This window comes from Solea senegalensis, linkage group LG16 (assembly GCF_019176455.1).
Source record: "Solea senegalensis isolate Sse05_10M linkage group LG16, IFAPA_SoseM_1, whole genome shotgun sequence".
Taxonomy (NCBI): Eukaryota; Metazoa; Chordata; class Actinopteri; order Pleuronectiformes; family Soleidae; genus Solea; species Solea senegalensis.
The window spans coordinates 13,498,976-13,515,128 of record NC_058036.1 but is presented as its reverse complement, the minus strand read 5'-3'; the positions used below and the strand labels follow the sequence as shown (position 1 = coordinate 13,515,128).

At 42.2% G+C, this 16,153-nt stretch overlaps 1 protein-coding gene across 2 annotated transcripts in view; it reads right to left on the bottom strand.

Annotated features, from left to right (window-relative positions):
* Positions 1-7,328, bottom strand: part of LOC122782597 — a 39,344-nt gene extending 32,016 nt beyond the window's left edge. For both annotated transcript variants that reach the window (XM_044047007.1, XM_044047008.1), the window contains exon 1: positions 5,573-7,328. In XM_044047007.1, the coding sequence (XP_043902942.1) occupies positions 5,573-7,309 (1,737 nt within the window). In that variant the 5' untranslated portion in view covers positions 7,310-7,328. The remainder of the gene's footprint in view (positions 1-5,572) is intronic.
* Between the last annotated feature and the right edge of the window lie 8,825 nt (positions 7,329-16,153).

Sequence of the window (16,153 nt, the reverse complement as noted above, 5' to 3'; positions counted from 1 at the left end):
TCTTATCTGGTGTTTAACGAGCTCTCACAGTGGCTGTGTCTCTCGGCAAACAAATATATCCATTATTTCTCACCCTCGGCACACGTACTATATCAGCATTGAGAGCATTAAGCACAAGAGGGAGGAGGGAGGGAGAGAGAGAGGGAGAGAGAGAGAGAGAGACAGAGGAAGAAATGACAGATTAGCAGTGCTAAGGAAAAAAATGCTGCGTGCTGCAGAAATGGAGAGAAAGTGCCAAAGGCTGAGAAGCAGACGTACATACTGTAGTTTGTTGAAAGGAGGGAAGAGAAACAGACGAGATGAATGACAGAACATGGACACTGCCAGGGGGAAATGTTGGAGAGGGTAAACAGTGTAGAATGTGTGAAAGTCAATTCAAAAGAAGAGTGCCACTTTTTGGTGCAAATGAAGTCGTTTTAGAGAGTGGAAACAGCGAGTGAAAATCTGCCTAGCAGCACCTGGGAAAAGTTCATTATCATTGTTTCTGTGTGTAAAAACGACACAGTGACATTTATGGATGGTTTTTGTGTGATGGTCATATTTCACATACAGACATGAACGTGGCATAAAACTTCTCACATGGCAAGAACATAAACACAAGCGTATGAATAATAAAAAAAACATCTGAGAACGTGGAGGTGATGCCTCACATTGTCACATCGTCATACGAACAGAGAGGTGAATGAGATAACGGGCCCTTAATGTTTGCATTTCTTTGTTTCAAATGAATTATGCATGTTGTGAATTTATTTACCATTTACATTTTCACTCAGGCTTAACTCTGTGGTGCAGAAGCAATTACTCAGTGCTGTCCATGGCAGAGGGAACATATTATGTGCAGTATATGTGCAGTATAAGTGCAGTACATGTGCACTATACGTGCAGTATATGTGCAGTATAAGTGCAGTACATGTGCAGTACATGTGCAGTATAAGTGCAGTACATGTGCAGTACATGTGTAGTATAAATGCAGTACATATGCAATATAAGGTATGCAGTACATGTGCAGTATAAGTGCAGTATGCAGTACATGTGCAGTACATTTGCAGTGTGCAGTACATTTGCAGTATAAGTGCAGTACATGTGCAGTATAAGTGCAGTATAAGTGCAGTACACGTGCAGTACATGTGCAGTACAGTACATGTGCAGTTTAAGATGTGCACATGTGCAGTTTAAGTGTAGTATGTGCAGTATAAGTGCAGTACATGTGCAGTATGCAGTGCAGTACATGCAGTACAAGTGCAGTACATGTAGTAAGTGCAGTACATATGCAATATAAGGTGTGCAGTTGCAGCAGCAGTATAAGTGCAGTACATGTGCAGTACAAGTGCAGTACAAGTGCAGTACATGTGCAGTATGTGCAGTTTAAGTGCAGTATGCAGTATAAGTGCAGTACATGTGCAGTACACATGCAATATAAGATGTGCAGTACATGTGCAGTAGTGCAGTACATGTGCTGTACAAGTGCACATGTGCAGTATATGTGCACTATATATGCACTATATGTGCAGTATAAGTGCAGTACATGCAGTATGCAGTACATGCAGTACATGCAATATAAGATGCAGCATGTGCAGTATAAGTGCAGTACATGTGCAGTACAGTGCAGTACATGTGCAGTATAAGTGCAGTACATATGCAATATAAGATGTGCAGTACATGTGCAGTATAAGTGCAGTACATGTGCAGTACAAGTGCAGTACATGTGCAGTATACATATGCAATATAAGATGTGCAGTACATGTGCAGTATAAGTGCAGTACATGTTCAGTTGCAGTATGCAGTATAAGTGCAGTACAGTGCAGTGCAGTATTGTGCAGTATAAGTGCAGTACATGTGCAGTACATGTGCAGTATAAGTGCAGTACATGTGCAGTACAAGTGCATGTGTATATGTGCAGTATAAGTGCAGTGCAGTACATGTGCAGTACATTTCAGTATAAGTGCAGTACATGTGCAGTACATGTGCAGTATAAGTGCAGTACATGTGCAGTACAAGTGCAGTACATGCAGTATATGTGCACTATATGTGCAGTATAAGTATAAGTGCAGTACATGTGCAGTACATTTTCAGTATAAGTGCAGTACATGTGCAGTACATGTGCAGTATATGTGCACTATATGTGCAGTATAAGTGCAGTATAAGTGCAGTACATGTGCAGTACATTTCAGTATAAGTGCAGTACATGTGCAGTACATGCAGTATAAGTGCAGTACATGTGCAGTACAAGTGCAGTACATGTGTATATGTGCACTATATGTGCAGTATAAGTGCAGTATAAGTGCAGTACAGTACATTTTCAGTATAAGTGCAGTACAAGTACATGTGCAGTATATGTGCACTATATGCAGTATAAAGTGCAGTACATGTGCAGTACATGTGCAGTGCAGTATAAGTGCAGTACATGCAGTACATGTGCAGTATGCAGTACAAGTGCAGTACATGTGCAGTATAAGTGCAGTACATGTGCAGTATAAGTGCAGTACATGTGCAGTATATCACAGGAACTAACAAACAAATAATCATAACAATGTGACTTTACAAGCACTTTAAGATAAACTTCATTCAAATTCGTTTGTGTGGGTGTTACAAACAGTGCTGGTGATACAGCGTGATGACTCATACATCTACTGAATGAGACAACGCTCAGTAATCCCCTCTGTCCATTCCTCTATCCCAGCAGCCCTCCCTTCACGGGGAGGGCAAGCCTAGAAAGACAGCAGGAGGAGAATTGGCATTCCTGGAAGGCATCGCAAAATGGCAACACACAGCCACAGCCCTACTCTATGGATGTTGCTGTGTAAGTGTTGTGTGTTGCTAGTAGGCTTTCATTAACATGAAGCATGTTTATGTTCCTAAAAATGATAAATAGACTACATTTATTTTGCACTTTGCACTTTGACGTCATGAAATCATCAGACATGATTGGCTGAATATACAGCGATGTTGGACGTGTTTGATACCTCGTCACACAGATATGAGGACATTATGGGAGTGAAACTATATTGAATTAATGCGATCTTTCTTTTAAGGTAGGCTCCTTTATCATTGCTGCTAAAATGCTTTAAAATGTCATAGGAAGCCTTGGAATTTTTGATATGGTCTGTATTTTTATAAATATAATTATTTTATAATTATTATTATATATATAATATATTATATAATTATTATTATTTCTAGTCTTGATGACCTCTCAAAGATGCTTTCAGTTCAGTTTTGCCATTCACCCATTCACACCCATTCACTCACACATCTATGTGCATTTTCTATTACACATATTATAATTTCCAGACAAAATGTGACCCTTTTTTGAATCAAATTAAAAATGAATAAATATTATATTATATTATGTTATATTATGTTATGTTATGTTATGTTATGTTGTTATATTATATTATATATATTATATTATATTATATTATATTATATTATATTATATTATATTATATTATATTATATTATATCAGTTTCCTTAGTGGCATCTATTTTAGTCAGTTAGACAGTTCTAATGCAGATCATGTTTTTACTTGTTTTCAATGCGAAACAAAGCACTATTTGTGCCATCCGTGGAACCTTCACGGATCATCTCAACAGTTAAATAGCCCACGCTTATTTAACTACAGGGTATTTTGCACATCTTTAATAAGTTAATATACAAACTTTGCACACATATATGCGCCGTTTCTTCCACTTTGCCTCCACATGAAGTGCAATAGGAAACACCTTTTCCTCACTTCTCCTCAGTTTGTTGAAAGACTCTCAATTTAAACGTGTGAAAAGCTGCCATTGAGCCGTTTTCTCTCTTCATACTGAAATGTGCTCCTTTCACTGCAAACACTCAGCTGAACAGTTGCTAGGGAGCTGCAGCCCAGTGAATAAATTCTAATCAGGCCACTGCATCCCTGTGTCAAGATCCATTAGCGGTGCGGTATTAGTAAAAACGTGGCATGCTGTGAAAGTGCATTGTCAAATACGAGTACATTTATAGACCCCATGCTCAGAAAAAGAAGGAGAAATTGATGAAGTGAGTGTGTTTAAAATATTAATATAAAACCCACCTTCACACAGACAGCCAAGCAGCATCATAAGATTTTTTTTGAAACCCCAGGATATTTTTTCACTCCAGGCTCTGAGTAAATAAACAGTAAATAAAGGTGGATACCACATGCCGAGGGGACTAATACTTCCCCACCTCAGTGGTGGATGTTTGGGGGCAGAAAGATACGAATGCATTTAAAAGAGGCTTATAGAGTTATATTTGAAATTGTGGAAGTGCAAATATGGCAAGGAACAACTCAAACTGCATGTTCTACACCATAGTCAACAACTCTCTGCTCATAAGTGCAACATTCATTCATTCGTTCATTCATCAACTGCTTAAATACCTCAGAGCAAAATGCAAAATACACAAATGTTATACTTCGCGTTGTCATGGGCAACAGTCGTTTGCGTAAAGGCAGGAACTTTTCTTGTCGAGTCAGGTGTTTTGAACGCTCAGGTTTGCATCAGTGTGGTGTCTATATCGTGGATGAAGGTCTGCGCCAGAGCTACTCTGTTTGAGTCTTGCGATGAGTTTTGCAGCTTCGCCTCCGCGTCTGAAAGTCTGCATTACGGCGTCCTTGGATCACCACATCGATGATATCAAATTATATTATCACAGTCACCGCAGAAAACCTAAAAAAAAACAAAAACTGCCCAATTTCACACAAATAAATGCGGATTGAAAATTGAAATCTTGTTGTCCTTGAAACTCTAAGTAAGAAATAGTGACGCTAAATAAACAAATAATACCTTTTTCAGCTCAGAACAAGTGCAACGCTCTGGCCTCCTGTAGGTAAAGTGGAGATTTGTCGAACGCTCTGTTTTGACTGCAGCCTTCTTCTCTTCTTTCTTAGCAAAACATCCGTCAACCATTTACCAGTCTTTCAAAAACAGTTCCCGGAAAATTCCAATATGCAATTAACCAACCAGCAGTTCAAAAGTCCCTGCAAACGTATTCTCCGTCTCTTTTACTATGCTATATTTTATATCTGTCTCCATCTCCTCTGTGAAGCACTTTTCAAAGATCTGGGCTCTTGTGAAATGAAATAGTCTACAGCACAATGGAAAGTCATATTTTGAATTCTCACGATGAATAATCATGTTTGAACGTTTTTATTTTTTTGTATAGGGAGGGGCGATGTGACGGGCCAATTAAGAGAAACAGAAAAAAACCAAACATGAATGATTCACATCTCATAAGCCTGAGAGGAGCCTTATTCGGCTCACAAGGGGAAAATGTGACGCAACACGCTGTATTAAAGCCTTGAATAGAGACTGAATGAAATCTTCACAGTCTTGTTTAACACTTTTATCATCATTAACAACAATTTACATGTCCTCGTACAGCAACATGTGCACACATGACAGCCAGGTGCACGCCATGTGTGTTTCCCTTTGAAATAACGTCTTAGACGTTTATTCATAATTACCTGTATTGAGGTGACTGTGCGTGGTGTGATAACATTTTGTGTAAATCAGCAGTCTTTGTGTTTCGTAAATTGAGGTAAACCAATTTTGGAGGTGTACTCACATGCATATTGACAGGTCTGGGCAGTGAGGTGGACCTAAAGGACATTCTGGGAAATCCCTCTGGCCACCTGAAGATAGGGCAGGGGCTATTCCTTCCACCAGAAGATGATTGAGGAGGAGGGGGCGCATGACTCATGTGTATCACTTTCTTCTCTTTCTGCCGTCCTCTTTCTATGCTTGTGTCTTTCTCCCAGTAAGATCTTTCTCTCCCTTTGTTATTTTCTTTGCCTTTGTCTCCCCCTGTGTCTCTCTCCCAGGGGCTCTCTTTTCTCTTCTCCATCTCGTTCCCTTTCTCTGTCCTGAAGCCTCCATTTCTCTCCAATGGATCCCTGGTTTCCCAGTCCTTCCCTTTCTCCATACCTTTCTCATCCCTTCCTTTTCCCAGTGTGCCATTAGCTACCATTTCATCAAGTCTCCTCACTCTGTCAATATCTGTCTCTAAATAAAGTCTCCCAGTGGAGGGCTGCGCCTGGACCTTCGTACACAGCTCCAGGTTGTGCTCTTGGTATGAGTGACTTTCCCCTTTAGATGTCCTCAGCATGTCCCTGGGCTCCAAGATCTTACAGCTGGGTAAAGTCTTGCTCCATTGGTGGATAGAAGAGTTAATGTCCTTTGAATCGTACTCCCTGATGGTGTGGAGGTTTGAACTTGTTGGGCTGTACCACAGGTTTGTTGCCGCCGCTGCTGCAGACGGTGTCAGAGGAGGGTTCATTGGTGTTTGATGCAGTGCAGTTGTTAGTGGGGCTGATGATGATGATGCTGCTGGTGGTGGTGGTGGAGACTGGTAGTGATGTCGGAGTGTGGACTTCTGTTGTGGCGGTCCACCGTTGGAATTCAGCACCCTGTGGGTCACCTCATTCAGAAACTGTGTAAATTTATTTCTGTCCTCGGTCTTCTCATGTGGTTGTTGAAATGAGACTGTAGCATCACGCCTCTGAGACGAGGAAACACTCGGAGTTCCTGCACCTTTCCTTGGTATTGTGGAAACCCTCTCAGGAGCGCAACCTCCTGTGCTTTTAGTTTTAGCAACAGGGCAGGAGAAGATAAGATTCTGGTATATAATTTCAGGCTCAGCTATTGCAGGAGCCTGGTCAGTGGTGCAAGACTTCCTACCTGAATTCTCTGATGTCTCAGTGCTATCTTGCTTAACAGGAGTCCGTAGCAGACAGGTGGCCCCTGAGCTCCAGCTATTTGTGTCCCAACTTTCGTCATCATCACTGGAACTGCCGTTGCCACTCTGTTGGCTGCAGCTGGTACTCCATTCACTGGGACTGGGGCTGGAGTTGTCCAGGCTGCCAAGAGACCGCCTCTTCATCTGAGAAATTGATCCTCCCATGTTGGGTGAAACACCTCGGAAACTGGGGAGGGATCCTTGAAGACTCGGTAAAGATCCTTGAAAACAGGGAATAGACCCTTTAGAAAGGGAACCTTTGGGGCTTGGGCTGGTACACCTGTGGAGACTAGAAAGAGATCCTTTGAGTAAAGGTGAGGATTGGCGGCGCATTGGAGGGTCTTCCTCTTGGTCACTGTATGGTCCAGAGAAGACGGGGCAAGACGCGGTAGACGAACAGGAGCCACGGTTCTGACGGGTTGAGGATGTTCTGGATCCCGGTTGGCGCCGCAGAGTAGCCATGCTGACTGCCCTCCTTCCCCTACGTTGCACTGTTTTCGGTGAACCGTTCTGCACAGACTCGAGCCTGACACCATCATCTGAAATGGACACGCACAAGTGGACCATGTCAGTCAGGCTCAGCAGAACTGATTTCCGATGTTTTCTGGCCTCTGACTTTGCCCAATCTCAACTGTCTGCCCCAGTTGTCCCAGGCCATCAACAGTGCACACAAGCTGTCGCAGTGTGACACACTTTCTCTGCTCCAGCAAAGAACACAACGCGATCACAGGCAAGAGTCTAATAGTCATTTGGATGCCGACCAGCCAAGTTTCATTACCATTCATATGCTGACACAGTCAATTCTATTTCTTTCCCATTTTAAAATAGCATTATAGATCAACGGCTGCAACTTCAGTGCTTGGCTTCTGAACATCATCTGTAATGAATTTGTGTATCGACACGGATGGGGTTGGAAAGCAGCCGCGTATCCAGGTCAGAGATATTGACCACTTTGCCACATGAAATCTGCTTTGTGGGCAGCAGGCATGCAAAATGGCCACTGAGTGATCCATTCGTAGTAGTTTGTGTTTTTATTTAGGGGCGGTGTGTAGATGGACAGAAAAACTATAGTCATTAACTTGAACTCGTCCCAAAAGACATACTGTTAATTTGTGACTCCTACAGTCACTTCCATCCTAACACAGACATCTCTAAAATGGCGGTGTGGTACAGAAACAACATCTGTTGCCTCTTCCTTGCATAAAACAAAGCCTCCCTAGCAGATGTTACCGTGTCCAAACACCTGGCCATTACAGATACAGTTCCAGTCACAGGATAATAGAGGTTGCCAGTCTCTCCCCCATGATTTAACATTTGTTGTGCTGGAAAAAAAAAAATCTAACCCAAAGGTTGAGTTTACCTCAGAATCACAGTTGTAGACAAAGAAAACATTAGTTGTATTCTGTGTATGTGTTCTCACAAACACTCTGGGACTGATTGTGCCACAAAAGGAGTGTACTCAGCCAGAGCAGGAAGAGTGGCTGGCTGATTGTGAGCGAACCCTTTTGAAACAACTCTTCATGGCAAATGGGAGAAACATTAAAGAAAAAACACCACTCCCACCAGCTGTAGCCTTTTTAATGAAATAAGTGGAAAATGGAGCATTTGAAGGATGACTGATGGTGCCAAGACAGTAAAATCTTGTAGTGGGGTTACACTAATGGGGTATTTCATGAAATTACATTCATGAATGTCGTATTTCATTAGAATGATGACGATATAATTGATGATAACTACAAATTTAATATCATAAAGTCATACATTTGTGGAACTGAAGCTCAACCATTCCTGTTAGTTTTGCATCGTGTAAAATGGAGAAACACTATTGTTATCCATCAGTTACAGATGCACCTTTTCATGTAGGGAATTCCTCTGGCACTCATCGTGGCTCACCACTTATTTTCACATCGCCTTTACGTCTGTAATGTATATAAAGTAAACACTGAACACGTTCGCCGGCTAAAAGAACCTGAAACTCTGTTCATGTGATAGGAACTCTGTGGATTTTTGCAGCATTTCTGTTCACTCCCACTGTGTTCTGACATTTAACGCCCGCTGCGCTGGTTGTCAAAACCAAAATTAAGTTAAACAGCGTAGTAATAATTTAATCAGATGCAGCAACACACGCATCCTCCAGCACTTTGAATAATAGACACTGGTTGCTAATAAGATCTCTGCTGACTTAACATATCCTCAGAGTACATCTCCATTCCCCAAACCCTTACAAACTGAATCAAAAATGATCAAATGCTTTATTCCATCCCCTTAAGCGACTGCAACGATATGCTTTTGCATCTTGCTAACACTTTAAATTCACTGTTTGGAGACAGTGCTGAGTATTTGGTATTCACTGCGTATTTAACATTTCCATAAATGAGATCTGCCTTCAGGCCATTAATAGTTAATTCAGCCGCTGTGCATGAAGACGACATGGTGTTATCGACATGTATTTGGCGTCAGGGCGGTGTTTATCCTCAGGATCCTCAGCAGTTCTCTGTTTTAGTTCTCACTCTGAGCCCAGTCGAGGAAAACCCTTGTGAAGACCGTGTGCGTTCGTACTTGACGGATTAGAAGCACAGCATCGCTCACTATTTCAACTTTAGCATTCATTCAGTACGCCCGCACGTTTTCCTCTCTCCTTATTAATAAGCTCTCAAACAAAAGTCAGACACCCGTTTCCCCCTGGTGTCAACATTGATGTTGTCATGGAAACAGTGATTGTGATCTAGATGAATTCCCCCCCCCCTCTAGCTATGATGCCAGATCCATCTAGCTTTCCCTCTAAATGCCAAGGCAATAAAACCCGACACCTATAGGAAATGTCAGCAGAGCTGTCTGACTGAGGAGATGGAGTCTGACACCGATGCTAAGACTTATTTTTCATTTCCATGTCAAGGGGAGTCCCATCTCCATTTTTTTTTTCTTTTTTCTTTTTGAAAACGAGAGGTCGTCGAGAAGAATTGACACAAGTGAAACAGCTGTGGAGTGGGGTTTTCAAATGATGGTAATTAAAGCAACTAAGGCGCATACTTTACATGCTAATGCACGTCCAACACACTCACAGTCAATGTTTCCGAGTGCCTTCCTCATTTTGTGAGTATGCATGCCCACAGTTTATGTATGCAACACTGCTCTCTAGTGGCCATCAGAGGTACAACTGAATCATTCCTACACACACACGTGAAGGACGCTTCATTGTGCACATGAGCCTGCTTGTTGTCTGTGGGAGAGACACTGCTGCGTGATCAGTAAACACTGATCCACTGTCCAATTTAAGTTGTTGTTGGAATCATAATTTGTGTTTTATGGCCTTTGTTTCTGTCATTGAGTCACGTTGAACATGATTAACTCTGATTTTGGGATTGTTGACGAACCACTGAGTGATTCGTGACAGGTTATGGATGTGCAGATTCTCCACAGAGCAATGTGACATATTTGTGTTTACACATTTCACGTGTCCTTTTATGCATACAGAGTGTTAGCAGCACAGTCTCTCATGTGGTGTCAGATGGGATTTAGTGAACTGTGAACCGAAACGATTCACATACGGTTCGCAGTCACCTGCATGTGTGTGTAGGATTAATGTGAACAGCACGGAGAAAGAAATGTGTTAAATGTCACACTTATTCTTGAGAGTGGTGCGTGCGTGTGTGTGTGTGCATCCCACTGTCAATATGCTAAAATAACTGTAGGGTGATAAATATGCAGCTAACATATCTCTCTCTTCGGTGTCTTCTCTTCGCTTCACTTAGTCATTTGCCGAAAAGAGAATACAATATGTTTAAGTTTAAGTGTGCAAGATTGGTTTCGATGTATTTTCCACCTTAAATTACACAGGAAAAAAAAAATGCAGGCCAAAATGTCACTGAACGGCACGGCAGACAATACGACAAATATACCACAATTTACAAAAACGATGGCAAGAAAGAATACAATAACATGCGTCCCTGTTAGCGACAATAGTACAGCAACAATACACGAAAGGAAATACATGGGGACGGGTCAAAAAAGCAGTTAAGATGATGATATTTAACTCAAAGGGTAATACACATGTTTTGTTTTGGTATTTGGTTGTTAAAATTCACTAGAGGACTTTCCAGTGTTTAAAGATCTAAGATTAGCTCAGTTATTAACTCCACAATTAGATTTGAGACATTTTTAATATGTAATTTCAGTCTGAAACCATAGTTTGGTCGATTTACATGTGCATTGCAACGAGGCTCAGGGGCATCTGGTTTCATCTGGTTTCACTGTTACAAAGACTGAATTACACACTTGGGGAACGAAATGCTGGAGTGAGTTTATCCTTAATTAACTAACAACCTCCTCTGGGGGGGCTTAGCTTTACAATCATGATCTGCGTTAAAGAGACGTGATGATGCAATGAAAGTAGCAGCTGATGGGAAACCAAACCAAAACTTTTGGTGGATATTGACGTGGGAATTCCACCATAAATGAGGGAGAGCATCCACAACACTGTCACTGTATTTATGACACTCAAACATCAGTGGTTTTTCCTCATAATGAACCTGGGGGCCAATGAGCTTTCAGTCTGGTCAACAGGGGGCCGGCCTAGAGAAAAGTGGGTGGGCAATATTATAACACAATAATCCATCATGATATTGATATATTCAATTTAGTAGCCGCTTGTTTGGATATGGAATGATGATGATATACTTTTTTGTATTTTAAATACACAAAAATACAGTATTTTATCTTGAAACATGGTGTGGCTGCTGTATTTTGTACTTTATTTTGATACATTTATTAGTTAGGTATTTGGGATTTTATTTCAAAAGACATTTTGTCTGTGTCTCAAAGGTCACGTGTCACAAAGTATAAAGCAGAAGTGTCCATTACTCATCATCTATGCTCATCACATTTTTACTAAGGACCTCAGTGCTGGAGTGAACATAGCATTGACCTTCAGGTTCACAGTTTGTTGCATATTCAAGTCATTAATATCCAGATTCCACCTCAAATAGCCATCGTCCATGATTATTGTCGGAGCCGTAAACGTCCAACTTGTAATGTTCATGTGAAATAACGAGAAAGCAGATAGAGCCGATGAAGAGACGCCGACGCGTCAAGCATTGACACTGATGTATGTTTGTGCAAATAAAAATTGGTGCATCAATGTGACTCTCGGTTGCCATGGCGACGGCAGAGCTACCTTGCCGTGCATATGTGGCGCGACGACTGGTGTGAAGCCTCCCAGGGACCAATTATCTCTTTCTAGATAAACGCGGCGCGTGCTGCTGGACTCTGCGCGTCCCGAGAAACATCTGAGGTGAAGGTCATAGGCTGTGATCATGCAGATTATAAGAACTTTTGTGGACTCAGAGAGAGAGAGATTACTACACTAGGGGTAGTAATCATTAAAAAGAAGTGGTTTTACTTCATTAGCACTTCTGGGTGTGAGGGTTTATTTTATTATTTAGAAGGATTTATAAGTGGCAAATTCAGTATGTGAATAGTTGTATCACACTGTTACTTATCATACATTCTACTAATAATACACTCTTTTCCCTTGATTGTTTGATATTTACTGACTGGAGAGGAGTAAACAAGTGTTCATTCATTTCATTTACCCAACTTTGAATCAGGTTTAATCAGTACAATAAGAAGATTGAAGGGAAGGCACATTTCCATGAAACCGCTACGTAACGTGCTCATCAGATTTGGTGGCGATGAATTCACTGGTGTATAAGATTATGTTGTTCGTTTACATCCGTAATCGCCGCAGAAATAGAAAAATTACACATTATACTAAAAGACACCCATCAGCCCTCATTAAACGACGACACGACGAGGAGCAAATGAAGCATTCAGGTGGAGACGCCCGTGTAATTATCTCAATGGGCATTTTGAGAAAATGACATGTCACATTTCGACAGCTACAAACAGCTGTGGGAAACCAGAGGCTAATTTAGAGGAGCGGCTTCAATGCGGGTTCTTGTCTGTAAATAATGGACGCACAGCCCCCGAAATGTGCTCAAGCACACTTTTAATTTATGCCCAGTCGGCACTTCTTCTTTTTTTTTTACAAATGACGACCTCTAGACCTCGTCCTCGGTTAATGTGTGATAAATATTCAGGAGAATCCAAATTCTGTCGACATAAGTCTGTATCATGTAAATCTGGATCGTTTTTCCTTGTACCCTGTAAAATTTGCACATGGCACCCAGTGTGGTCCTCTGCTGCTTTACCCCGTCTTCTTCAGACCTTAGTTGTAAAGAGAAGTTATTTGAGTTACTGGTTTGAGTTTGGAGTGTTACCTTTCTATTATATTAAACTCGTCTGACCTTTGGCACCAACAAGGCATTTTTACTTCAGCTCACTGGATACTTTCTTCACTTTGTAAACTCTGTTTCTGGAAATACTCAGACCAGCCTGACCATGTTTTAATGCACATGTGTCAAACTGGTGGCCCTCGAATCGATTACGTGTGGCCCGCCCACCGCTGTGCAAGGTGATGGAAAAGAGACAGAATATAAGACTAAATGTACAGTATTTGTAATCATTGCTTTATTAAATGTATTAAAGGCGACATCGAATGCTTGTATCACACATATATGTTAGTTATGGAGGTCTACTTACATATATTAACTTGTTTTCATGATTAAAAACCTCCTAATCGCTGCAAACGAGCCGATCAAAATATCTCCTCACTGACGCTCTCGTCAGCCGCGCTGTTTCAGACCAAAACCACACCCCCAGAACGTGGACTGTGTTGTGATTGGCCAGCCAACGAGAGCTTTCCCACTGTCCTGTGATTGGCCAGGTACCTGGAAGTGACGTAATAGATAGGCCAGCTCTCAGATACACAGCTCCCCCTCTGGCACGGTGGATGCTCTGCATCTCAGCAGCTACAACGAGAGTAGTTCTTCTTCTTCTGCGGTTGAATGTATGCAACCGGATGTGCCCCGGACTAGTGCCCGCACCAGGAGGCGCCATGGTGGTGAGAGGAGTGGTGAGGTATACTGATGACATCATCAACATACGGAAGTGCCGATCCGCTTCGCAGGAAAACAATAAAACCCTATTTTCTCAGCAGTGGCTGAACTGTTGTTCTGAAACGTTAGGGTTTCATAAACAAGGTAATGACGCAGATACACACACACAAACGCAGCGTTAATTGGAGCTTCCGGTCTATGTCGCCTTTAAACTCAACATGAAATTACATATATTTACGCTGTTTTAATCACAATTATCCTCCTTTGCTAAATTTGTGCATCATAAAATTTGTTTTTATTGTGAATCATTTTATATCAAAACAAGCACTTTTACTTTGCAATTCTGTCTAATATCATAATGAATATCTTATATTGACCACCGGTCAGTTGTTTTTTCCACTTTTTTTCCCCAATGTCGGCCCCCGCTTGACCAGACTGTATGCTCACTGGCCCCCAGGTCATTTGAGTTTGACACCCCTGCTTTAATGCATTGCTTGCCTTGTGATTGGCTCTTCAGATATTTGCATTTGAAGAGGTGGACCCAATAAAGTGACGTCTCAATAATATCAGTAATCCTTATTAAACCTAATGACAATGGACTCATTTAACCGTATTAGAATGCTGGAGGAAATATCTTGTGCAGACAAAGTAGGAGGGGGGTGAAAGTATGTGCATACGTGTCTTTGTTTCCTCTGAATATGTTAGACAAAAATGCAGCAGCCTTTCTTTCCTTCAGCTCAATACGGCAGATTTACTGGAACACCCAGAAAAAGAGATCCTGGAGGTCATCTGGAGTATGACGTGTCCTCCGAGTCAACAGAGACGCAGCCATCTTAATTGGCCGACTGCTGTCACTGCCTGGTCTGCTTAGAAAACATCGAATTAAGATGCTTTCTCTTTCACTTTGGCCTGGTTTCCCATTTCCACGCTGAAAATGCGGGAGCTGGAACGTCTGGTGCAAATGATCAATCGCACCCCGTCTGTGATAAACAGCGGAAAGAACTCTGACCTCTATCTTTTAGAGGATGCGGGTGCGCCGCCACCACTCTGTTTACTTTGACTTTGATGAATCAGGGCATGAACAACATTGGCTCCTCGGGGTTGTAAAGTCCTTTGCGGAGGCGATTGACTCTGCACACAGAGCGGGGAGAAGGCAGAAAACTCACAAACAAACTTTATTACTGTTTACCGGGGAAACCTTCACTATGTGATTGATAGTGAAGAGCATGATGCCGCCCCGGTAAAGAAATCTTTACAAGGGCGAGCGGGAGCATCGAGATTGTTACGGGGGACAGACGCGCGCGGGGCTCAGGAGAGCTGCCCCCACACTGGACCTCATTCCTCTGCAGTAGGAATGGGAAGATGAACCAGTGTCTGTGTCCATGTACAGACACGTACAGGGCCATAATGTCAGCGCGGTCAGTCTGCTGGGAACGGATGGAGTTTTGGAAATAGATGTTGAAATACATTCATTTTCAAATAAGGTGTAAAACTGCTGTCAGGGACGCAGGCAGCAAAACCTTTTCATTTGTGTGGTGAGGACACTGAAGTGATGCTGTGCACCTGAACAACAAGCTGCTCCACACACACACACACACACACAGATCCTGTCTACCATAAGGGGACTCTCTTTTTTTTTTTTTCCCCCTCCGGAAGCTCAGGTCGTTTGAAGTGTGCAGTGAACTGCTGCACATGTTTTTTTTCTCAGTCTGATGTTGTGAGCGCCATTTTCTTTGCTGCTGTGAGGTAACTGAAAGGACAAGGACAGAGAGAGAGAGAGGGACCGGGAGACAGGACAGGCTCATTAGAAAAAGGCTGGCTCGGTGTTGGACAGTTCTGTGGGAGAGGTGGTGGAGAGGTGCGCGCGGGGGCAAAGGTTCAAGCCATCGTGAACAATCACAGACACACGGGCACTTGTACTGAGCAGAGGAGCAGCAGCAGCAGGAGGTTCATCTCGCTGCGGTCCACGACAGCAGGATGCGACTGGTTATGTCAGTTTCCAGCTGCAATGCGAGACTTCGACTTAGTTTTCTTAGTCTTTGTGAAGAGAAAAGATGTCACATTGTCCACCTGTAACCAGGCTCTGTCCAGCAATACTATCAGACCTGAGCACGTGTACGACAGAATCGTTCCCCGTCAAACTGCTAAACGACACATATTTTTTTGGAGCGGCAACAACTCTTCTTAGGTGCTACTTAGGTGTTTTCAGTCACTTTAGTGCAATGTTGACGTTGTCTGTCTGCACATGAACAAATTACTTCCTGTGTGCAGCGTGGAAATGTGATACCAGAGAGAGGCATTCTGCACCCTCATTAGACATTTATATTCCAAAATGATGCACTAACTGAAAGCTAACTTAACCTTCATTACTCTATTTTTTTAATTTGGTAAATTACTGCTAAATGTTAAACGGGCCTTTTCATCATCATTGCGCCGTGTTGTATCAGATTATGCG